At 43.9% G+C, this 26,284-nt stretch overlaps 1 protein-coding gene across 2 annotated transcripts in view; it reads right to left on the bottom strand.

Annotated features, from left to right (window-relative positions):
* Nucleotides 1–2,899: 2,899 nt before the first annotated feature.
* The window catches only part of PRR5 (proline rich 5 (renal)), a 71,171-nt gene continuing 47,786 nt past the window's right edge, over nt 2,900–26,284 (bottom strand). Inside the window, exons 8-9 of one of the 2 annotated variants that reach the window (XM_010002961.1) lie at nt 7,258–7,396; nt 2,900–4,041 (exon numbers count right to left, since the gene is read on the bottom strand). In XM_010002961.1, coding sequence (XP_010001263.1) covers nt 3,491–4,041; nt 7,258–7,396 — 690 coding nt within the window. In that variant the 3' untranslated portion in view covers nt 2,900–3,490. The remainder of the gene's footprint in view (nt 4,042–7,257; nt 7,397–26,284) is intronic. The other variant, XM_010002960.1, reaches the window with a different exon arrangement.

Genomic DNA, 26,284 nt, shown 5'->3' with positions numbered 1-26,284 from the left:
AAGGAGAGACAAAATGCCACCCTATCACTATTGCAGCAGGGAAATTAACTCTGACTTCAGATTTTTAGGCTCTTCATAGCAAGCCTAATTAAAGAAAACATAAACTCAGTAAAATATAGCCCTGAAACTGTAGTTTGAATCCTTAGGAGTCAGAATGCATTTACTCCATCTTCATTCACTACCCCAGCAGTATAGCCTTAGCATAGCAGACAAAACACTGCTGAATACCACATTTGCTAGCAGAGGCAAGTTTAGTTCAGCAAGCTCTAAACCACACCAAGAAGAGAGCGCAACCTGTTCCATTACAGCATCATCAGCTAAACTTACTTTAAACTGAAGCCAGTCCAGATCCTCTTCATCCTAGAGGATAAAGATAAGCCTTTTACTTCATCACAGGAGCACCCACAGCTCAGCCCAGCTCCTAAGAACAAGGAATGAGTCCAAACAGGCCCCAATCCAACTTCCTTCAATACTTCTTCAACTCTATCACACCTGGCAATCACAGCTTTGGGGGAAGGCAAGGCTGGGCTGGGTTTTGTTCTGCTTTTCTGCCCTTCTCCAATTTGGTCCTAGTGAATCGGCCTTGGTCTGCGTATGCTGAAAGGTCTGCATGCTAATGAAAACCTGCAGAAGATGTTTCAGCTGCTGAGGCTTTGACCTTAAAGAGCCTACTTTAAGTGCAAAAGAAACTTTGAAGCTATAATAGAAGTGCTGGGCTACAATGCTCCTGGACAGCCAGATCCCCCCACCAGTGCATGTGAGAAAGTGAAGTCTCCAAAAACCAGCTTTTACAAGGATTTTCATTCCCTCCATGCATGCAAGGTGGGGGAGGTTGGTTCATTGCCAGCATACCAGGGAATTCAAGGTCTCCTATCATAGGGGAGGGCATTAACCATGCAAAAGCTCAGATGGGAAAATGGAAAGCAGTCCCTTTCTCTTAGTTGCAACTGTACTTAAATATTCCCCAATAATTATGTAAGCTTATGATTCTGATTACATGTAATGTTCCCTAAGGAAAGGTGTGCAGAGGCCTTGATTCTCTGCATTTTTACCATTTTGTTTGGTAGGGTTTTGAATCCATCTTCTCCTCCCCTGCACTCTATGCTTAGAACAAGGCTGTGGATAATCTTTTTCTCCAACCTAAACAGTAATTCAGGAAACAGAACAGTGTTTGCCAGATGGAATGAGGGTGGGGGCTGAATGTGCCAGCATGTGGGCTTGTACCACTTGAGGACACTTTTGGAAGTCACCGATCCCATCATATATATTGGATCAAAGTTCAGTGAGATCTCCTCTCTCCCCTGTGGTTTGCACAGGGCCAAACGTGGCACCAAATATGTCTTGAGACTGCAGGCTCCCCATGCCCTCCAGCCAAGAAAGGGTGGGCAAACACCTGCTGGAAACAGCAACCAGTTGGTAGGAACCTGATAAATCTCAGATGTGAGGGAGCTGCCAACATGCTCAGCCCTAGCAGGAGTGGAGTACTCCTGTGTGTGCACCACGGTGGCATTGCACAGGCATCACCATGACCAGGAAATGGACAAATGGGTGACCTGCTGACCCGCAACTTTCATGTCCAGAAGACTAGTTACGTGCCTGCATCCTAAGCTGTTTCATTGGACCTCAGAGTTCGCCTCAGGCACCAGAGCTGCTGTCGCTGAGATGTTCTGCTACACCTGCATTCCTGCCAGCTGGTGTTAGGTGCCTCCGTGCTGTGTCCCACATCAGGTGGTCCTATCCAGGTGTATTCACTGGCTGTTAGGTTTGAGACTGTTGAGATTGAAGCAAGCCTCCCTGCTGTGTCCCACATCAGGTGGTCCTATCCAGGTGTATTCACTGGCTGTTAGGTTTGAGACTGTTGAGATTGAAGCAATTATTCACCTCTGTGTAAAAAACCTCTTAAATATCACCTAACTTAAGTGCCTACCTGCAGGGGAGGCTGTACAGCTGAACATGTCAAACAAAGAAGCAAACCAGACACCAAAGTTCTGCCTCATTTATGGGGCTGCTTCCTCAGCTAGATTCTGAGGTTCTCCAATCTCTGTGTTATGGGCAGCCTGCACACCTATCTGGAAGCTGAAATCTCCAGCAATGAAGCAGAGCAGCATCAAAAGACTGAGCCAACACTTTCCAAAAGATCAAGTAGTGAAGCTAAAGGAAATTAAGTATCAGAAGTGGGGACTAGAGCCTAGAAACGTCAAAATACCAGAAGAGTTTGGTGAGTGCTGGGGCCAGCAGTGCAAGTGCAAAGCTGGAGAGTCCTTGAGCATCTGAGTTAAGTGCTGTTTGCTGCCAGATCAAACTGATAACCAGTCTCTGCTAAGCAGCTCAGGAGTTACAAACTGAGCATCTCCTCCAGAAGAGATACCTAGAATGGAGAGACCCAAAGTAGAGTAGCTCTTGCTTCACTGTAAAACATTCTGATAAAAAAAAACAAACCTATCAGCCATTAGGATTTCTACTTCACCTTACTATCATGTGCATCAATCCTCTGCAAAACCACTGACCCAGCTCTTACACCACCATGTTACTGCAAAGGAGCATCAAAGAGCTGTGAGTGCTCAGGCTGAGAAGACCTGCAAGGCTCACACTCCCCACACACCAATACATAATTGTCAGCATATGCATGATTGCATTATTTAAGAACACAAATATATAAAGAGTATTTCCACCAAGAGGCCATATTTTTATTTATTTAGAAAACAAGTAAGTTGAATTCTGCTGGAATCTCTCCATACAATGGATGCTCCAGGAGTTGACAGTGCGTAGATTTCTTGGAAGTGCCACATTCAGAGCAAATTAAGATGGCCTTAAAACCCAGTTTCACAACAACTCTCTCACAAACACCAGGTATTGGTTGTGAAACAGAACATGAGACATGAGGCATCGTGTGACATCAGGTAGCACATTTCTGTTTATTTGCCTTTCTTCAAGAACTCTAACTCACCATTAGGCAAAGGAGTGCATACAAGATGTACAAGAAAAAGATTAAAAGAGACTTCTTTATCACTTTATTCTGTGGCATAAAGGCCCACAGCCTCCAGGTTTTTTTGGCTTTTTTTAAAATACTTTTTTTTTTTACTCTGGCTGATGTGTTACAGTTCAGAGAACAACCTGAACCTGACATCTACAGGAATCTCTTGACAAAATTAAAAGTGAACACTGATATTTGCTAGGCTGTTTTACTGAATGAACACTGCCAGCTGCACTAATAGCATTTTACCAGACACTTGTCAGCTTGTGAACCCCTAAGTTTGTAAAGGCAATAGGAAATCCAGCTGCAGAGTGACAGGGAGAAGTTGCTGGAGCTTCTTTCCCCTCACAGCAGACTCCTGCCTGCTGCAAACTTGTGGGCTTCAGTACAGTTGCGATGACCTACAACAGAGGCTCTGCCCTAGACACATCTGGTTTGCCCGCAGTCGGTCTGACTCAACACATTAGTAACTTTCATATATAATATTAAAACCCAAGGTTTGTCTCCCAGTGTCCTTCACATGATGCTCTGTCTGTTCACGTCCACATTGTATGCTGATGAATTGGAACAGCCTCGGCCAAAATCAATAAAAATGCCTTCAGAATCAGAGTCAATTGACTCCAAAATCTGATCCACTATGTTCTCAGGGCTGGAAGAGGGAACTGGAATCAAGGAAGGGTCCCTGTCCAGCTCAAAAGACCTATGTGAGTCGTCAATTGAGTGGAAGAGTCCTTTCTGTTGCTCAACTGTGCTGAGTTTGCTAGAGCATTGTACTGACCCAGGGCTGGGCCTCTCCGGGTCTCCCGACAGGGAGCTTTTCGTGGTGGTCATAGAGCTCTTGGAACCGTTGTCCATGATGGTGGTGAGGTTGGAGTACCCCTGTAGCTCCAGGCAGGAGGTGATTTCTGAAACAGAGTGCCTTCGGAGGCCTGTTCCATTGGCAGCCATGCCCTCGGTTTCATACTCGGCTACTGGCGTCAGCAGCGGGTTGTTGTAGCTTTTTGAGCGCACCACAGGGTTCTTGGCAAGGATGTCACCCGATTTTGAACGCCTGAAGAACCGCTTCTCTGCAAATAGAGAACAATCCAGAGTATTATCTACAGAGCCTCCTGCTTTTGTGGTACTAATAATTCAAAACATTCACAAGAAAAGTCCAGGGCTGAATATTCACGAGCTTTTCTTGAATGACAAGAACTTTCTTTAAAGAATACGTTTTGCTGGTTTTATAGATCCACGGGATTCAGATTTTCTAGATTTCTTTAGCATACTGAAGACCCCAAACACATCTTTACAAATAATAGCTGAGATGCCCTTATACAACTTCAACAGCTACAGTAAAACAGTAAATATTGTGGGAGACCGGATATATAATTGCATATACTTTATTTAGACAGAAAACAGAAAGTGCAATTCTGTTCTTGTTCAGGCTATAAAGGTCACTGCAAATTTCTAGTAGCTGAAATGTAAATTTCCCACCCATCCTGGGAAAATAAGGTCTCCAATTTTGAGGCACAAGGATTAAGACAAGCAGGCTTACTAATAATTCTGGAAGAAAAGCTTATAATTAAAGTATCACTCAGAGACAACACAAACATAAAGCACCGAGAGTGTTTGGAAATGTTAACTGGAGGGCAGTGTCCACAGCAACTTTTCTGGGGAACAGAGTTGCACTGATCCAGCAGGGATCCAAAGAACACTGCAGTTAACCAAGTGGGTTCTTTCCAAAGAACGAGCAGCAGGTGGCAGCAAATGAGCAGAGATCTGCCACCAGTGCTCTCCAGCAGCAGCTAGACCAAAATGATCATCGGGTAAACTTTTTGCAGACTATTGCTCTGAATCACTGGGCGGGGGAGTTAAAAAGCAGAACAAAACAAGTGGTTTGAATAATAGGTCTCACTTTTGAAGCTTTCTCCCTGCTATTCTCACTTTGCCATCCCCATGAAAGATAAGAAGACAGCATCCAGCTCTAAGCAGCACTCATCAGGCCACATCTGGAGTATTGCTTTCAGTCCTGGTCCCCACTATACAAAAAAGGTGTGAACAGGCTGGAGAGGGTCCAGAGAAGGGCCACGAAGATGACCAAAGGACTGGGCAGCCTGGTGTGTGAGGGAAGGCTGAGAGAGCTGGGTTTGTTCGGCCTGGAGAACAGGAGGCTCAGGGGAAACCTCGTTGCCACGTTCCAGTGCTCGGTGGCTACCGAGGAGATGGACACTCCCTTCCTACAAGGTGTCACATGGAAAAGACGAGGGGGAACGGGTGCAAGTTACTCCTGGGGAGATCCCAACTGGGCACCAGATGAAAAGTTTTCTCTCTGAGAACAGTCGGACACTGGAATCATCTCCCCAGGGAAGTGGTGGGTTGGTGGTTCCCCCAGACTGTACACTTTTAAGACTCACCTTGACAGTGGATGACCTGTCTCTTCTAAACTGTGTTCCTACCTAGACAGGCTGGACCTAGAAAGATGACCTTAAGGTCCCTTCCAACCTGGCATTCTATGATTGAATGATGTGCTTACCAGGACATAAATTCCAATCATATGCTGTACTAATAATAATAATTAAAAAATCACAACAAAAGCTTCTGTATTTCAAATTGTATTTTGCAGTTGTTTTTGCCTCAGTGGTGAAATTACCTGAGCCATGTTAATTTTTGGACTTTTTCTTTGTTAAGAGTTTGACCTAGCAAACAGAACAGGTTCCTTGGGGCTGCCCTGCCATGGGAACCCTGAGTTTTTGGTCACACTAAGGTTTGGCTGGAGGGGAAGGCCAGACAGAGAAGAAAAGGAGCCAATGGCCTCACCAGTCCCCAGGAACAGATGTCACAGCTTTAAATCATACTAGCAAAATACCTGGGCAGAAGTAGATGTATTTGCTTAAAAGCAGCAGAGACTTTTGTGCTCAGCTCCCTTGGACCTACTCAGGGGTACAGCCACAGACCACAGCAAGGGGAAGTAGTGAGTCCACCAAAACTTTCCTGTCGTCTGCAGTTACATAATACTTATTTTCTAACAACCCACTTCACTGGAGTTTTATTCTTTTTAGGTACATTTTTTCTGTCCTGACATACAGAAACTTGTATTCAAAAACATCACGTTGGGGCTCCATTCAAATGCCTGTGGCCCTTTAATGGCAAGCAATGAATACCAAGTAGTAATCCTGAACCATTTTCCATAAATAACAGGCCTCTGCTTATTCAGACAAAACTGTTTTGTTCCTTAAACACCTACTGCAATAAAACCATTTTTCCATTTGGCTTCCAGGGAAAATCAACTATCTTATTGACCATTTCTGAGAAGCAAACATTAAATTGACTTTATAGAAAACATGCATTTGACTTTATTTTCCCTATCAATTTTATCTATTCAAGCAGGCCATCAGAGCATTTACATTAAAATACTCAGGTACTACAGCACTTCCTTTTTAATTTACACTGTAGTATACTCCTTACATTTTCAACAGATTTAATTATTACATGGGATATTCAAAAGACCTTAATCTCAGCCAAATCATGCCTTTACGGAAGTCACTGAATGCTTCAGAGCTCAAAGAATCATAGACAATAAACTGGAAGGGAATTAAGAAGGTCACACAGTCAGCCAGTGCCACCAGACAGGACCATCTTTACCCACCTTGCTCCCTGTGTATGCCTATGTATGTGACATGTATATATGCAAAGACTCAACAGACTCCAGAGACAGTTTAAGTGACATTATAGAGATTTTCCCTGCCTTGTAATCTTAATTTTCCTTGCTATGTGCACTCCATATATTTTTCTAATCTCCAGTTGGATGGAGAACAGCTCAGTACCTTCCATTCTGCAGAAAACTTTTACATGTTTGAAGGCTTATTGCTCATTCTTCTCTAGGACAAACTCCTACTTTCTTTCCTGCCTGAAACAGCTTTGTACCACCTGTAAGCACTAATGAATGGACACCACTCAGCACTCTAGAAATGGCTTCTTGCTTCTTCCTCTCAATGGCCATAAAGCATCCCATGTTAAAGCTCTCTCATTAAAGGGAAGAATGGAAATGCTAAACATGCTCTAGATTCACAGACTGATTAATGAGCACTGTTATGATGATCTGTTTTCATCTTCTACCACTGGCAAGTTTCACTGTGACTCTGCACACTGCAAAGAGCATGACCTTAGAAAAGAAGCCTGACTGTGTTGTATTAGTAATGCCAGTCTCCTCTCATGTGGGCCCCAGCCCTGTGTGGACCAAGATTTTGAATTTTGGACCAAGTCCTCTGTGCTGTGCCACATCAAGCCTCTGATATCCTTACCCAAGATACAGGACGAGTGCGTGAAGGGTCCGTCACTGGAATACAGACCATATGTGCCCAAGTAAGGAGAAACCACTTTCTGGATCAGGGACTCCAGTTTCAAATAATCTTCAGTCACACCTTTTGACTCATGAACCCCCTGAAAGAGAGAAAATACCTGAGATGAGCACTGCCCTTTCCAACCACAAGCATTCTTTGCTCACTGGGAAAAGCAGAGAGGTAGCAAGCATTTTTGCTGAGTTATATATAGCAAAGGTGCTCCCAGATTTGGTGCGTTACCCAGAACCAGTTTGTTACTACAACTGATTCCTCTTACTGTAAAGCTGAGAGACGCGAGTCAAACCGGAGAGACTCACCATGCAGACACTGCACAAATGCTCAGAAAGAGGCAGGAGCTACTTCCAGCACATTTAAATCCAGAAAGGTCCATCCCACTTAGTGCAAAGGCACTTAGGGACGATGCAGTCTGTGACGCTGAATGAAAAACACCCCTGCACTTTTTGTTACTGCAAGCTTACGCTGACTTCCTGAACACACTATTCCTGAGTCCTGCACCAGCAGCTGGTACCACAGGGTGTCACTGCCATCTAAGCAATGCCAACAGGATTAAGAAAAAGGTGAAACAGATTCAGAAATATTTTGTCCATGATATTTTCAGCAACAAATATTTATAGTGAAGACGTTTGCACCTCTTTCCTCACCCCCTCACTGGCACCTGCCATTATCCAGACAGAAGTCATGTTATAAGATTTACCCACAGGAAAAATCTTCTGCTCTTAGCTGTTAACTCTGCACTTCCACCCACAAGTACATGTACAAGGCTGCAGAGGTGGCAGAAAAATCCCATGGAGCTGTACTCTCCCCTCCGCTTGCAGCTGCAGCATGTGTTCCTGTCTTGTCTGAGCAGAGCCCTGTATACTAGTGTAGGATTCCCCTTGCAACCCCAATTAAATTCACAATTACTAAACTGCTGTTCACAATCACTTAATTACTAAATTGTGTTGCTATGTGGCCATATGTTTGACATAACTTGCAGAATTAAGATCCTAAATGTCATACTTAGCAAGCAGTTTGAATTTAGCAGAATTCCAGATTTCTTATTCATGTCCCTGAATTATTGTAAAAAAGAACATGTTGGGATGAAAGCCTCCAGAGAGCAATATGCAGATCAAATGAGTAAAACTGCAACACTTCCTTTGGCATGTGAAAGGATCCTGATGTTCAGGATGTTTTGGCTGCCCAGTATGATTCACTAGCCAGTGTCTGCAGTGACTGTCAGCCTGTGACGTGTTTGTCAATGGTTTACATCACCCCTGGGTGCTGGGCCTTACTTTAGTTTATGAATGGAAAATAAATTATGGCCAAGAGAGGGTGGAGAGAATTTAGATTCCAGTTCAGTAGGTTTTAAGTAATGTATAGCAATCTTTGGAGAGATGCAATGTCTTGTCAAACTTTTGGAGAGTCACAAACACAAATATGAAAGGAGGGGTATATGCAGTGAATCTGAAAGCTTGCAAACACATAAGTAACAGCAGAATGAACTCATACCTAGTCAATCAGTTTAAACCAGACAAAAATAACATGGGAATGGTTCAGAAGACTTAGTGAAGGTGCGTGTACTATTTCCAAGTCGTTGACTTCTATCAGAGGAAATGTTTCAAGAAACAAGAGGAAGGGTCTCAATTCTTATCATGTTGAGATCTTCTCTGGGGTTTCCCTTCCTGTCTTGCTGGGATTTAGCCAAGATTTTTTCAGCCCCTGGAAGGGCAATATGCCTTGCTTTCCACCTTACTACACATTTACAACTGCATCAAGCTCATAACCCACTGGCACTGCTCCAGGCTTCCACTCCAATTACCTCCAAAGCCGGTCTCCTAAACGTGATATATAATACTAGTGGCAAAAGCCAGTGACATTTAGCCATGCTCACACTCAGACTTCGCAGTAAGGCTGTATTTACTTTTCTGCCATTTAAGTATTTTTGATACTTGTGAAAGAGGGTAGCTAAATATCAATTGTGGAGAATGAAACCAGGTGACTCACTAGTACCACGCTGCCTACAAAATCGCTCTTATTGCTGGCAGAACTGCAACACTGTACAAGTGATAAGTGTCCTTGCTTTATGGCATCTTAACACTGTCTGATTTCCTATCGGCCTTACATGCCCAAACAGTTATTTTGGTTTCCTTCTTGGTTTGAGTTACCTCTTCTGCCATGCACTCCTTCCCTGATGAACACCTCAAAAGCCTGAGCTGTATTCTGTGCTGACTGCTGCTCTGGCAGGGATATAAGGGGCTTCCAGCAGCTCTGTTCAGTTAGGGTAGGCTCTTAGGGTGAGTTGAGAGGATGGAGACTTGACCCCCAAGCTTCAGATGCTGTGACACCCCTGCATCACAGGGCTGAGGAGCAGCTGTGCTGGGGCACAGATCTGCATCGTCCCCACCACTGCTGCCCTGTGGCTGCTGTGCCTGGAGAGCCTGTTGGCTCACTGTTCCTGAGAAACACCCTCTACTCCCAAAATCCTAATTCCCTAACCACTTCTATCAGCTGCTTCTTCAGTCTTGCCCTCAACCTTCACTCCTGCTCTCCACTGCTAATCTCCCTTTTCTCTTCAGCCTCTTTTAGTTCCCACCTTTGAGGTGAAGAGACCTTTACAGCATAAAACCACCCAGTATTAACACAGCCAGTCATGAGTCTTATTCTTCAGCTCTGTGATCATCCATGGGATGCTTTTCAAAATATACTGAAAAGTCATAAAACTTCTGGCATCCGCTGGAGCCAGAGTGGTGACTTCTGTTCTGCTCTGCAACTTGGCACAAATGTGCTGTATCCACCTGTGATATCCTTCCTGCATTGGCCATTGTTCCAGACTTTCCTGCAGGCACTGCATGGGACAGTTCCCTTAAATCATTTTCTTGGTGTGCAGCTTCTGTGAGAACATGAGTGTAAGAGGCTGCAGGCCATGTCCTGAACATGTAAAAGACTGTTTTTCCTGAGTTTCTTTCTGCTGTGTCATTCAATGACAAACATCCTCCAGGCCTCTATTTAACCAAATGCAAGTACATCCCAGTATTCAGCAAGGACAATCTCAGCTTCCCAAACCTAAACTTTCCCTATGAGCAGAACACCACCCTCACTTATTTACAAATTACCCCAGCCCAAGTGGCCCAAAGGAGTGTCCCTGCAAGTTCAGAGCAAGCTGGGTCCACCTGGCTGCAGCCCCTGCCCAGGGGCAGAGTGGCACAGTGCTGCTGTCACTGTGTGCTGCTCACAAAGCCAAACATCCATGACTCAGAGCCAGCTGGTCCTTGCTGCAGCTGTGTCAATATGACACAGCTGGGAAACATCCTGACCCCTGAGTTGGGGCTGTAGGCTGTCAAAGGTTGGGTCAAGGCAACCCCTGCTTCTCTTCATGAGCTTTTAAGACCATGTCCCAGGAAGAAGGGAGCTGCAGCTTCATTCATGAGCCCACAACAGGTTAGCAGAGACATACCAAAGGTAGCAACAGGGGCAGAGGTGCACACAATCCTATTGAGAAAGTGCAAAACTCTCCAATTCTGCAATTCCTTCAGTTTTGCTTCTTTAGTGAACCCCAGGTGTGGCTGGTGCTGCGTTTGGTGCTGCTGAAGGGCAGCCAGAGGTGGGCTTGCTCTGGCACCAGCACCTGAGACAGCTGGGAGCAGGGTGTGGGGAACAGCAAGCCCACAGCAACAGGGGCTGCAGCAGCCAACAGACCCCACAGCCCTGGGGGAGGAGCTGGAGTCCCAGCTCCTACTGCCTCATTGCTATTAGTATACAGAAGATGGGTGACAGGAGGGGTCTGAAATGGTGACTGAGCTGCCAACTCTTATTACTACAGCAGTGTGCAAACTTCACACTGTAACTTGGCACTGTACTTTGGGTGTGAGGGGGGTGAGAGGCCCCCTTCAAGGGGAAGGATGGACACCTCCTAAAGCAAGCCAGCTTTAGCAGGCCAGGGGAAACTTCTGTTTTGCTTTAGTTACCAGCCCCAGGAGTGCATTTAAACTCTTCTCTCCACTAGATGTTTCTGCTCCAACCATTATGTCACATGTGAAATCACCAACTTCAGTGAGAAAGCGCTTCTGTTGGAAATTTAGGATGGAGAAAAGTATGATTATAAAGGCTTTTTTTATCTGTATGTAAATATAGATAGATGGATATACCTGTATAGACATATATACATCTATCTACATGGATATCTACATATACTTAAAGATACATTAAGTCCTTTTCCAACATTCTAAGTGATTATGCTCATAAAGGCAAATTCAGCTTTAGAGCAAAGCTAAGTTGGGATTGTTATCTGTGTCCAAATAGTTTCTGAAAAACTGATAGCAGGACTTAAAAGTCACAACAAAAGAACAAAAAAAAGTATTTCCCTATTATTTTGGCTGCTCAGGGTTCTTCTTGCACTTACTGCTTGATGCCTAACTAGACTGGTATGCCACTATCTAGCTATAAAACAAAAGTCATATCTAGAGGCTGGCTGCTTAACTTTTAGGAAACGGTATCGTAATTTGGAGGAAAAAAGAAAACTTGGAGCATTAACAGTAAAATAGAGACTCTGCCCTTATCTTCAATGCAATATTTGCTCTGCAGACATGCAAAAACCTACTTTAAGAGATAACAGTGACCTTTAATGAACCCAATTTCATTTTAGCAGGAGAGTTTCATGCTTCTCTGCAATTGTGAGGAATTTCAAAGGAGCTATTTATTTATTTATCAATTGAGGGCCAAAATAGCTCAATATCAAATAGCTGGAAGTACCTTCGTACTTCTGTAGCAGTGTAGCTGCTGGATCAAATCCTCATCTTTCTCACACTGTTTTGAAATGTAACTAGTCACCTCATTCTCTTTGGAAGGATTATAATGTAATATTATTACAAGAATCTGCCCTACTCTCAAGGCATGGATAACAGTGATGTGAGTCCTGAACATGCAAATACCATTGCAAATGGAAAAGGTCTATACGCAGCATCAAGAACAGAGACATGTATTCCTGCATGTAACACCGTATCCAAGTCCCTTACTTCATTAACGTGTAGTTAAATAATTTAGAAACAGAGAATTGTATATAGTTGTTCAAAAGCACTAAAAGGATCCTATCCACTACTACTTTTGATATGTAGATCTATGAGCACTCCTAGAAGGGACATAAACCCTAAAGACTACAGGCTATTGAGGTAGCTACTTTATGAAGTTACTTGCCCTGCCTGCCCCCAACTGCTGCACTCCAGTAAGTTGCTGGAACAAAACATTCCTTGTGCTTGGGAACAAAACCCTGTGAGTCAAAACCATAAGCTATTCCAGCGAGAATAGATGCATCAAACTACTCAGGTTTCCATCCCTGTTAATTCCGTAAGTCAACCACAAACTCCTACTGAGTTTTTAAAGGGCACAAGGGCTTCTTATGAAAGCACAGAGGAAAGAATACATTCGTCGTTCAGTGCTGTGAATAAACAGATATGTTGACTTTATGAGAAGAATAGCTGGGGGGTTTGTAACCCCAGGTTAAGGGCCATAGCCTCCTGTTTCAATATATACAGGACTTCTCTAAGCCTCAAAGTGGTCCTAAAGTGAAGGCCACTCCCGGCAGGCATTTAATGACTTGAAAAGTCCCCTTCAAACACAACCTTAAAACTTGCCTGAGGCTAAGGTATATTACTTTAACCTTTTGCATGCTGTACAACAAAGATGGATTGCTCTGAAAATTTTTAAATGAACGTACATTTTAATGAAAAATACTCTTGAGCCATTATCAACATTGTATCTAAGCACAGGCTACTCCACTTGTAAAACTGCCAGAAAGCTGAACTCTATTTTGGTAACATTTGCCACAATCTTTCTTAAAAAAACCCCAAAACTATAAAATATCCTTTCTTTATTTTACCACGGCAATGAAATAACCACAATCACAACTCTCTGTTTTTGTATCCTGTCATATCAGTTTTTAATACCCTGCTCTTCTCTGCATAGGCAGTGAACAGTGATAGCAGCAGGCAGGCAGGCACACCTGCCCCAGATCCCACCCAGTGTAAAATGCAATCTTGCCTGCAGCCTCTGTCCCTGTGCAGCTGGGACTGGTCATTGCTGCATGCTCCCCAAGGCTCTGGCTCCATCTTTTTATTCATCACCATAACTGAAATCTTTTAATTTTTGGTAAAAAAAAAAATAAGGTCATTGAAAATATAACTGTATACTATCAGCACTTCCAAACAAATGCTCTGAAATGACTGCAGACCTGTTTGCACCAAGCCCAGCCCACTGGGGAGGCCTTCAGGCCTTCTGGGCAAAGGAGCCCAGAAATTTATCACCCGCCTCCCACCACTTTTTGCCTGGTTTTGGCTACTTCACTTCCTCAGGCTCTGGTAGAAAGATCAGACATAAAGCAATCCCCAAAGACAGTCACAGCCATGAAAACCTCTTTAGGCTGCGGACAAGCTGGTGTGTCTCATTAGACAGTCCAGGTAACTTAGGACACAAGAGTTTTAGGCTTCCCATGCCACTGTGAGGAGATATAGGACATCTTATGAAAAACACCTGGTTTGTGAAAGCCTGGCACATGGCAGAAAGGGAGCAGTTCTTGTGTATTGTTTGCTGCTTATGCCTCTTGTTTCTCATCCCAAAACCTGGATGTGAAGCTGCACATCTCCTTTTTACCTATATTAGGGAGCAAAGATGTGGCAAAACCTCACTATTTTGCTGGCAAAAATGAGTGGCAAATTCCTTTTGTTAAAATCCTGCCCAGAGGGGACTAATAACGAAATACAGTCCCAGGAGCAGACTGCTCCTGGGCCATGCAGCAGGCTGCATCAGTTTCTGCCCCATCACTCCACGAATTACAGCCCACTCACAAGTGCTTGCTAAGCACAGCAATAAGAACAAAAATGCTCAATCTCAAGTGCTTGCTCCTGGCTGGAAGAGTAGCCAGCAGCAGCAGAATAGTATATTTCACCACTTCATCCAACTGTCTTGAAATCTAGGGAATTGGTGGCCTACACTGACTGAAAAAATTGCTTACCCTAGAAATCCTGCAAAGCCTCACTCTCTTGATGGCAGGTGAGGCACCAGCCCAGACAACTGAGGTCATAAATCACAATAGCTGGAGATAAAAGAGCTACAACTAAAGCTGTCAAGTCCTCTGGCTATGAGGCATACCTGAAGGGGTTGTGTCTCATGCATGCCAAGAGGCTAGAAATAAACCTAGCTGCTGGCTGTTCTTTTTGCTACCGGCTTCTCCTGGCTGCTTTTCATTGATGCTTGGCTCACATTATTCCACCTCAGTGTCTTAGCTGAATCTCCACGTGGCCAGCACTCTCTAATGCCTGGTTTCTTTTGTCTTAACCCGTTGCTTCATCCCTTTGAGATGTGCTGTTTCACAACAGCCCACATCCATTCTCAGCTCCCTTTTCAGGCCCTGGGCAAACCTCCTGCCATCTTCAGAGTTTCTCTGCTGTATGAGCCTCCCTGTATTAAACTTTACTGCAGATTGCTTCAGTTCTGGCTGGAGAACTGCACATTGCCCCAGGTAACTCCTCACTCAGCTGTGTCTGAAAACAATCACAAGCCACTGTTAAACACCAAACTGCTTTTAACTGATCAGCAGTAACTTAGAATCGTAGAATCATTCAGGTTGGAAAAGACTGCAAGATCATCCAGTCAGACCTTAGAGTTTTGCTGAGTACTTATAAAAGGTCCTTTTACAGTTCCCAGTTCTGACTACTAGCACCCACCACTGGTAACATCCGGAAATGGTTTCACTTCCTTGCTTTTCACTTCCCACTTTAGCACTGAGTATTATAGGATCATTTACCTAATACATTATCCATGAAAAGATTATATCCACTGTCTAAGAGTACCCTAGCAACTGGATGTAATGGTGGGCTCTACTTCAGCCCCACCTGCAACTACAAAAGTGCCAATGCATACACGGGTCATTGATTAAATGATGTAGCATTCAACTTTAGCCTTCACGTTTCAGCTGATCAGGTTTACATGAGTAAACACTGATATAGAAGACTGCCTCCTATTTCATCTGGCAAACTGCTGGACAGCTTTTAAATGAAAAGAAAATAAAACACAATAAAATTAAAAATGTAAAATGTAAATCTGTCTTGAGGTCAGGGTGGGCAAAGTAAGCAGGCCAAGGCCAGCACCCTGCCAGAAGTGGACACAGCACCTAGGGAGATAGAGCACATCTTGGTTCTGACACAGGAGCAGTTCTACCACAGTGGAATCCAGCAGAAGCAGCTGCAAGTCAGATTCTGGGTTACTGACTTCAGAACTCATGAAAAAAAAGAAGCAGAAGCCAGACTTCTGGATGATTTAATGAAGCCACTTCAGCAATCATTATTCTTGGTAACTTGATGGCCCAGAAGAGCAAAGTCCTCTCCCACAGGACAGGAAGGAAGCAGCTGTGTAGGGCTCAGCTCATAGCCAAGAAACACACACTGAACCTCAGTCTGCTGGGTGTCCTCAGACCAGGTCTGCCTGGGCATCCTTAATGGCTGGCCTCTACTCTGGTCTACCAAAAAAATCCACAACCTACTGGTGAAGCAGTCCTGACCTGGTACTACATGAAACAAAATATGCTGCAGGAAGTATTTACAGTATTGAGTCCAAAGGCAAAGTGAGGTCCTGGCCTCACGTACTGCCCTGTACTAGCCAGACAGGAAAACAGCTAAGAAACATTAACTATTTTCTGCTTAAAAACAGCAGATTTCTTGGAGGACAGAAAAAGTATTCAGAAATGCATTTCTTCAACTGGCAACCACTCAGATCAATATTACTGAAAGTAACACACATGCAGTGGTGATGATCTGACAAATACTGGATAATAATAGTTGCCCAACTACTCCCAGAAAAAACTGAAATTAAAAGTCACAAGACATACTGCAAGGCAGACACAGAATAATATCTATAGTGAAAACATGTATTACTCAGCCAATGCTGCTGGTGCAGAATTGAAAAGGGTGTGCAGCCTGCAGTGCACAACCTGGTGACCACATAAACAGCAAGTTCTGCTTCTTAATTTAGTCCAAGAGATAGCAGCAGCCTTGCTGGAAAGAGATTTTGAAACCAGTGCCCTTACAAGTCATGTCCCATTTTGGCAGACGTAACACCTTTCACTGCATCATATCTAAGCTTCTAAAACTTGAACAACACAGAGCAACCTGGACTCAGAGCAGCCATGAAATCACTGCAAGGAGGAACTAGGGACAAACAGGCCAGCAGTCCTTGCTCTGCACACCACTGGCAGCACAGCAGGTGCCCCAAGGTATGCTATGGGTCACATTCTGGATTAGGTCTGCATTCCTCCATCTTCCTTTGAATAGACACATGCACATACTTAGAATCATCTACTATCTACTCATCCAATTTGTACTGTATTGCAGTGCTCACACACAGCCTCATGGCAGCGAAGTTATGTCACAGTTTTATGTGGTTGAAAAGCTTGAGAAGCTTCAGGAGTGGTCCCTAAGTGTGCAAAATTTCTTTCTCTAATGCAGGCATTTTTGTTGACCAAGCCCACCCAGCTTCATGCTTTCGAGGAGACCACAGTGGCTCTTGAAGCACAAACTGTTGCCCAAGCAGCTGAGGCTGTCCTCCTGTGTACAGCTCTTCAGAGCTGCTGCTCTTACTACAATGCAGAGCATCATCATGGCAGTCTCCTGGACAAATTTACTCCATCTTCAGATAATGTGCACAGCACTCTACTGAAAAACTCAAAGATCTCACTCTTCTACCCCCTGCAGGGACTTCCTGGGCTTCAACAGAAAATCAGAAAGCCCAAGCAGGTGGAGATATTTGGCTCTTTATCCCTAAACTGCCTATTTTGTTCCCTGCAGAATTAATCTCCCAGTATTACACACATGGAATTTGTGGAGCAGCATCTGGCTTTCATTTACATGTGGAGTAAATGCAAACCTATGAGTGAGTGAATGGAAATATCAGATGTAATGAAGGATTCTTATCATCCTTTGCGATCTTAACACCTAGGATAACACAGTGTGTCGAATCAGCCATGCAGTGTGAGACCAAAAGTTAACTAAATTCAACATTTTCTTGCTAACTGTGTCAGCAAGAGAAGAGCACAGCAAACAAAAAAAAAAAAAAAAAAAGGAAATGAGGCACACTCAGTTTAGGCTTTGTTTAGAATATGTTGGTGCTTCTGGCAAATAGGGATGTAAAAAGTTGCCACATGGGACTCTGCAGTAGCCCTTAAGCATAAACAATCTGTGCTAGAAATTATTTAACCAAGAAGATGAAGATGGTCAATAATTGATAGGATAACTAGTTTCTAGAAATAAAGAACCAGCCAAACTACTGAGTTCTCTGAACAGAGGAGAAGATGGATTTCATTTCACTAAATGCTTTCCTTGTGTAGTTGCAGCTTTCCTATTTAGGAGGTGAGTGCAATGCTGAATCCTTCTGCTGTCTGACAGAGAAGGACAGGAGTGTTGGCAACAATTATTCAGCTTAACTCTGAATGGTAATTGCAGTTAAGTGGACCTGTGCTGAGGGACATCAGCTGGCAGTCCAGCCCAAGCCAGAAAGGGTGAAAACAGGATGAAAACAGATCAGGCATGGAGAGAGTCAGGAATTTTTCCACTTAAGCTGATGAAATCCTCATGTTCACAGAATCACAGAATGGCTGAGATTGGAAGGGACTTCTGGAGTCATCTGGTCCAACACGCCTGCTCAAGCAGAGTCACCTCAAGCCAGCTACCCAGAACCATGTCCACACTGTTTTTAAATGTCTCCAAGGAGGGAGATTGTACCATCTCTTTGAGCAATCTGTCCCAGTACTCAGTCACCCTCACAGTAACGAAGTTTCCTTATGCTCAGATGGACCCTCCTGCATTTCAGCTTGTGCCTGTTGCTTCTGCTCCTGCCACCAATGAAAAAAGCTTAGCTTCATCTTCTTTACATTCCCCCTTCAGGTTTTTACAAATATTGGAAACATGTCCCTGAGCCTTGTCTTCTCAAGGCAAAATAGTCCAAGCTCTTTCAGCCTTTCCTCATATGAGAGATGCTCCTGTTCCCTTAATAACTTCTTGGTCCTTTGTTGAACTCTCTCCAGGATGTCTATGTTTCTCTCACACTGAGGACTGGACACATCACTCCAGTGCCAAGTAGAGGGGAAAGATCATCTCCCTCCACCTGCTGACAATACCTTGTCTAATGCAGCCTAGGATACCATTAGGGTTTTTTTGCAGCAAGGGCATGCTGCTGGTTCAGCATTTCTGGAAGACTCTCCATCTGAGAACTTAAAAATCCCATAAAAACGTTGAAAGTTTGGGAGCTCACTTGGAGGTACTACAGGATCAATTTATCCATTCTGAAGAGACATTTGGGTAAAAAGAAATGCCCTGCATCAAGCAAACAGGTCAAGGACTGGGAGTTCAATCTTCCAGCTTCTAGTCCTCTTGCCTGTGTTTGCCAGGACAGAAAATTTCAGGTACTTTCTCCTGGGTTTCCCTGATGATTCATGCCACTTTCATCCCAAGCAGACAACTCAGACATTGTTTTAGCCTTTAGGGAACAGACTCATAACACGATCCAATCTGCCTCAAGCATGGACTAAATTTTGCTTTGTCCAAGCCTGTGTTGACTAAGCTGCACCTGATTCACTTAACCTATGTGTGCCCTTTTCCCTGTGGGAGTTTCTCTGCAGCAATCCAAAGGCAGAACGAGAAAATTTGCCTGGCCTGTGTGGAAATGGAGGCCATAGCTTTGCAGACTGGAACAAGCTGGCAGAAAGCAGTTTCCTCTCTTGTGGGGCTATCTCAGCCCAATGGAGGGGGCTAAGAATTCACAATGGACTAATTTTCAGTAAACCCCTATGTGTTCTACAAAACATGTTCTACTACATGTGTTCACAAACAGGTGTGTCTCACAGCAGGAGGAAACGTGAAAAATACGACTTGTGCATCAAATTCTCAATTGCTTTAAGTCAGAATAACCCATTAGGTTAATAATTTTATACTGGTTTAGAGTTACTGGAGGCAGTGTCCTTTGTGTTACATGTCCATTCCTACGACATGTGTTGGATGCATGTGTTGGACAGATGCAGCCACACAATTACTGATTGTATCATTTTAAGCCCCCCAGCAGCATTCCCTTACATTATTTTTCCCTCCATTCATTTTATCCTAAGTCACTGGCATACTGGTAAAGTTTAAAATATTTGAAGGGTTAAATCATGTCTTGTGTAATCTCTGCCTCTTGCTTTTCTCATAGCAACAGTGATCATGGGAGGGAGAAGAGGAGAAGCTTGCCATTGCCGCATTGTTTCTCATAGCAACAGTGATCATGGGAGGGAGGAGAAGCTTGCCATTGCCGCATTTACAGAAGTGAGCACTTCAGATCACTGTGACTGCCTCAGAAATAAAGATCTTGTCATATTCACTTGCATCTCCAGCAAGTGCCAAGTTATGTCATTGTCAGCACAGAAGCTGCTCTGTCTTTCTGTTCCTTTCATTGGTGGCACTGAGACACAGACAAAAGATAAGGAAGACAAAACACCCAGACACAGTTTGCATTCAGCTGGGTGAGAGTTTTTCAAATGGCTCGGCTGCAGAAAGATAGTAATAGGATTTTTCTTTCCAGAACAGATAAAATACTAAGAACAAGTTATTCTTCCCCTGACCCACAGAAATCTAATGCATTATTTTTCTTTAAACTGTTATTAAACATTTTATATGAGACTGCAAAAGACGAAGAAAATGAAGACTGAAGATAAGCAAAAGATATTAAATGATTAGTAGTAAGGAAGTTACTTTGAAGCTTTGAATACAGTGCTTAAGATCCTGCAGAAGCTGAAAAGCTAATAAAGATCCACCAAAAATAATGCTATGCATTTCTGCCTTTCATAGTTTTAGGGCTAGAGATTGTCTTATTCCTGGTTTAAGTGACTCCCCTGGGCACAGAAGAGAGCTGCAATCATCTCAGTCAAATAAGCTAATGTAACTTTGAAACAAACCACCAAATGAATCTATGCAGAGGTGTGTCTGAAGAGCTGTTTATGGAATAAATTTTAGCTGGAGTTAATTTATCTGCATTTACCAAAGCTTTGGCACTGCAACATTACACTCATGGGCAAACACCCACGTGCACAGAGGTGCGTGTGCCGCCACATGCAGAGATAACCCTGTGAGTTACCAAATAATCAGATGTGATGTTTAATGTCCAAGAGAATAAAGCTTCTCATTTCTTTTCAGGCTCCCTCCTGAAGTTCTTGCTGATCTATACACATAAAGCTCATCTAACCTTGCTGGGGAAGTGATTATTTTTAACTGTGAGCATTCAAATCTTTTACCTAGTCTTGGCTCTGAGTGTTTTCTCATTTAACATTTATTACAAGAAAATCCATCTTGCGTTTATTTTCAGGTGGTTACTCAAACAGAAAAAAGGATGGCAAAGCCCTCCCTCAGAGCACCAAGGCTCTTTTGAAGAGACATCCAAGAAATGCTTTTGAAGAGCTGCAAACATTAACTTGGCTGCTTGTGAGGATTTCTGATACTGCCTTTCACAGACACACTCCCCTTTTAAATCATTCATGAACATTCATCCCTCAGCATCCTCCATGCCACTTCATCCTTCATAGGTGACTGAATCTACTCCAGAAATTTTCTTCTTTTCTGAAATACACTTGAATAGACTGAGCAGACATGTCAGCTCTGGATTTATTTATTTTTTTCCGCTTTTTCTGGGAGTGTCACAATTTTCACCACGACTAACTCCTCCTAGTGAGCCAGAAAGCAGCAGAACACCTGCAGATCATCTATCAAATCTGGCTCAAGAAGGCGCGTGGTTCAGGCACCATTGGCAGGCAGCTGTTTGCCGGGGCAACCAGCCAGCAAGGACAGCTGCTTGCCCTCAGCCTGCTGCTTGTGCAGGCACAGAGCAACACACCAGTACAACTGGGAACTGAGCAGTGCACTCCTGAGCGAGTGCTTCATGGTTAATCTCTTGCACAAGGAGGTTGAGCTTCCATCAGTCCCAGAACACAGAAGTTTTGGAGCCCAGGTGCGTGGCAACCTGGGCCTGTGGAAACCCTCGTGGACTGCAGCAAGAAATTTGCTGAAAGCAACACATTTCTACAGAACAATTCAATTTCAATTAAAAAAAATACTTGGTAAGTAACTGACTGGATCTAGAGCAGAAACCCTCTCTCAGCAACCCAAAGCATTGAGGATAAAAAGGAAACAAAGAAATACAAGCACACGAAATCTGGGTTGACAGCCAGAGAGCACCCAGCTGTGTGCTCCCCAAAAGCAAACAGTACATGGATTATGGATTTGATCACAGAAGTGGCTCTAAAGGGCTAAGTTTTCCTCCTTCATCCGTATCACTCATCAGGTATACGCTCTGGCAAAATACAGTAGCATTCAGCAATTCTTGCAACAACTGTGGTAGACCTACGTGTAACGGAAACCTGTGTGGTTGAAAACAACAGACACCCTGACCCACCTCTTGTTAGTATGATCCTACTACTGAAGTGATAGTATTTTTTAATTTCTGTCCTCACCCCCCCACCCCCAACCCCCAAGCTGGCTGATGCTTTAACTTAATTCACATAATATCACAGAGCCATCTCCACAGAGCAAGCTTTCTGCTTCTGTTTTAAATGTTAACAACACTGCTAAATATGTAACCATATTCTAAAACTTTTAAGACAAAACTATTGCCCAATTCCTCCTCTAGTATACACAGATGTTAGCACAGCTGCATTAGCTTCATACTGCCTAAACATCTGTCCCCTCGTGTCATTCAGATATTTTGAGAAACAATGGAAATACCCCACTGCTTCTTCCAAGGTTTTGTTCTCTTTAACCAAAAAAGGAAACCGCAAGAAAAGCTCATAAGGGATACAGGAGGAATGGGGATCTACTTTTTTCTTGGAGGCTAAAAGGCAACCTACAACCAGAGAACAAAGCCCTTAGTCTCTAGAGGACATTTGGACCACTAAGGCAAACAATATACGTTATAAAATCACTTCTAGCATTTGTTTGTCCAGATACATCTACCATGTTTTGCATTAGGCTGCACGAACCCTAGTGCAGACCATATTTTCATTGCGCTTACACAGTGCCAAGTGCATGAAGGCTCTTGCCAATCCATGCAAGCCAAAAAGGAGGCTGGGAGATACGCAACGGCTGCTAAAAGAAGCAGATGACAGCTCTTAGCTGCTCAAGGAAAAGAAACTTTATTGGTTTTATGTCAGAGACACTCTGAGTGCAACAGCTGTATTTTGCAAAATGCCTTTCTGAAGTATTTCAGCCAGCCTAAACAATGGCTTTTCCCTCTTGCCAACATCTACTTTATTACAACACACTTGCTTTTTGCTTTGCATTTGGACCTCCTGGCTAACGACTTCAAACTGGAGGCTTCTGGATCCATTTTCAAGAGCACAGGAGTAGGGAGCAGTTCCCCCTCCTCCCCGCACCCCTGGCCTGCCCAACCACAACCCTCATGCCCTTTCTGAGGGGTGGTCGCTTCACAGCAAAGCCAGGATGCAACTGCCCACAGGCCTGACTGGCAGGCAGAGCCTGTCACATCATTGCTACCTGGTGCTGCTGGAGTTTTGCTGCAACCATCTGGTAACAAACTGGAAACAACCAAAGGCTCCCAATAGATAATGGTTTACATTGAAGAATGCAGTCTGAATCCTGCTCTGTCACATGATTACCTGTTTACCTTTTAATTGCCTGTAATAATTGGGTAATGGCAAGTTAAGGAATTTTACAGTATGTGTTGCATATCACTGTGCTACATTATTGTTTCTTCTGCAAACACGGAAGAACTAAGATTATGAAATTACTGGTAGGAGACAATGAACCATGTCCACTCAACAGGGGAGAAAGGATGCCTCCAAGAGACTTATTCGGTCACTTCCTTATCTCTTGCAGAATACAACACACAGGGGTTTTTTTTGTTTGTTTGTTTTTTAAGTACACCATAAAGCAGTTACCCTTTGCACAAGTCCCTGTACCACTAGCCTGGTACACACTGTCCCCACAGCTTGCTGACTCTGCTGCAAGCAATCACAGGAGAGGTTTAGGGAGAAGGGCTGAGTGGCATTTCAGAGCAGGAACTTCCATATCTTTAACAATTCTTTCCCTTCTCAGTGCACCTTCCGGGGAGAAAGCAGAGGCTAGGACATTGTATGTAATTTGTTTTATTTACCATGTCAGCTCTGACAGAAATGCATCTTCCCATAATAATAAAATTCTACAGCATAGAGAAGGAGGTGAACACCATCTCCAGGTGGAGAGCAAAGAGCTGCCAGGGTTGCTTCCAAACAATTAATATACAGGAAACAATTTTTTACTCCTCTCCAATCATAGAGGACTTTTCCACAAAGTTGCCATCCACATCATTATGGGCAAACTGCAGTGCCTGCTGCTGGGAGAGACCCCTTCTAGGGTAAGGAGCCCTGGCCCTGCCCCTGTCTGTCCCCAAACCAAGTGGGCATCTGGATGCCTGTCAGAGACTGCAGCCAGCTCCAGCTTCCCCTGCCTACACAGCAAATGGAGCTCCATGGCATCCGCATTTCCAGTAGCTGCAGCCTGGCTCCCCGCAACTTGCTCAGGTTGCTGCTACCTTCAGAAGGATTCAGCAGTTTGGGCATTGCTGAGAGATGCTCATCAGCCAGTCACCCTATGGGCCCACAGCACAGACAGCTCCCCCCTGCTGTGTGTCCTGGGACTCTGCAAATGGCACTGCTACCGGGCTTTGACCTGGTTTATGGACATAATTGAAGCCAGAAGGGGGAAATGATCAGAGAAAGCGCTGCCTGCAATGATGAGCTTCCAGTTGTCCTCCGTATGACTACCACGCTGCCAGCTACTTCCCTCTCTGACTTCCTTTCTTCCACCTGAAGGAATATAGGAAATAGGATGGGACTGAGGAAGGAAAAGAGTCAGAAGACAACACATGGGAAGGTAAAAGGTGACAAAGCAACAAGAAAGATAATGGGAGAAGGAGTTGCGCTACCAGCAAGCACTAGTGTTCAAAAGGCAGGACGCTGCAGCATCACACAGCCCCTTGTCTGTGGTAGGAATGGCTCTAGGAGCAGGAGAACAAGCTCACGGGCTGCCTCTGAAATCTAGCAGAAAGCAATTCTGCTAGCCCTGTGCTCAGCCAGAAAGCTTTAGGCAGTAAGAAGACAGGGACAAGGTGGTACCTGCACAGGGGACTGACTACCTGAGCTGCTCCACATGCAGCTGCAGCTCAAGACAGATCTGACTGGAAACTGATGGGAACTCATCTCTGAAAACCAGGAGGAAGCCTGCAGAGGCAACACCACAAAACAACCCTGCGCAGTCTTTCTGTTGGAAATCTGACTTCTGCTGTTCTCCTGAGTGAGGCCAGGTGAATTCCAGCTGGGCAGAACAGAAGGTGCTGCACTAGCAACCCTGACCACAGCACTGGCTGACCTTGCTATCTGCAAGGAACCAGCTCAGTCACAGAGAGCAAACTAGGTACCACCACTTACAGATACCAACCACTATGCTTGTGGTACCTGGGATGACTCCCAGGTCTGTGGTTGGCCATGACAGCCAAGAAGTGACTGCAACCTCTTGAGGACCCCCCAGTACAGCCCTAGGCAATTCAACAGTTGCAGTTCCCCAGTGGCTTTGTCTATCTGGGGACATCCAGGAAAATGAAATAATATTCACTAAATTAAGAACAGAAAGCTGTTTAGATAACTGTGCTTAGACCTCTGATGTAGAACTGAAGTGTCATTAATTTAACTTTCCTCCCTTCCTATCCCTTTAATTCTCAGAATGAGTGTCCATACAGAATTTTAATTAGGTTTAATTAATCTTACTTAAAAGGTAGCTTAGATTAACTTTCTTACATTCCCCCTGTAGACAGCCCATGAATTACAGTTTTAAAGAACCCAGCCCCAAAGGATTCTTGCACTGTGGGAACGTTTTCTATTCAGAGCTTTTCAATAGTAAAAATTTCTGTACTATCTTTTATTCCAGTATTAGTCCACTGGCCCAAATGATTCCAGAAAATACATTTTTACTAATTAATGCAATTAGTTAAAACCTTCTCCCTCTTCCTTGATAAAATTATGGGGTCGGCAGGGACATTCTAATTCAAGTTAAGAATTATTTTACTGATTTAACTCTATTTTGTTAAGGATTAATGATTTGCCTACCAATGAACTTGTAGTGGTTTTAATAGGCTAGATTAATTAATGGAGGCAAACTCCAGGAGACTGACATATATTTTATTAAGGCAAACCTGGTTCAGTTGAGGTTAAACATGCACCTAACTGGCTTGAGCTGAAACAACTCACACTTAGGTTGCACAAGTAAATTACTGTGGTTAGGGAAGTCTCAGGTGCCGAATACAGCAGCTACACCATAATTCATGCACGCCTACTTTTAGCCTCCAGGCAAGTGCTGAATAATTTGAAGGAGGACAAGTAAGCACTTCTCACCTGCCACAGTGCAAGACAGCAAATAGGCGGTAACTGCAGGGGACCTGACGGATGTAACTCAGGGCATCCTAGACACTGCTGCAGCATTTGACCAACTCCATCTGTAGTTGGTTAGCTACCTGGCATCCTTCACAAAAGGGACATTTTACTTAATGCAAGGTCCTCTTAAAATACACCATGAGCCTACCTCAAAGCAGGTTTGCACAATGCAAATTGCCTTCTAAGCCAATTGTATTTTAATTGCTATGAACAAGGTTATGGTCACGTTCTCTTGAGCTCTGTCTTGCTGTTAAGAGGAGGGACAAGACACACATTTGAATGACTACGCCACGGTGTTCATGGGAGAGGTTCATATATAACAAAGCAAAACAGCTGCAACATTTTATGCTGCTACCCTGTTTTACCACTACTTAAGGTTACAGAAGTGGCAACATGTACTGTGGTCAAATACGTTGAGAGTTAAGCTTTGGAAAGCACTCTATTTCAAAACAAAAGCTGTTCTTTTCATATGGCAATGAACTTCCATTGGCCTTAGTTACAAAG

The sequence above is a fragment of the Chaetura pelagica genome, unplaced genomic scaffold, assembly GCF_000747805.2.
Source record: "Chaetura pelagica isolate M959 unplaced genomic scaffold, ChaPel_1.0 scaffold117, whole genome shotgun sequence".
Classification (NCBI taxonomy): domain Eukaryota; kingdom Metazoa; phylum Chordata; class Aves; order Apodiformes; family Apodidae; genus Chaetura; species Chaetura pelagica.
The sequence above is the reverse complement of the archived record's forward strand: the minus strand, read 5'-3'. Positions and strand labels throughout refer to the sequence as shown.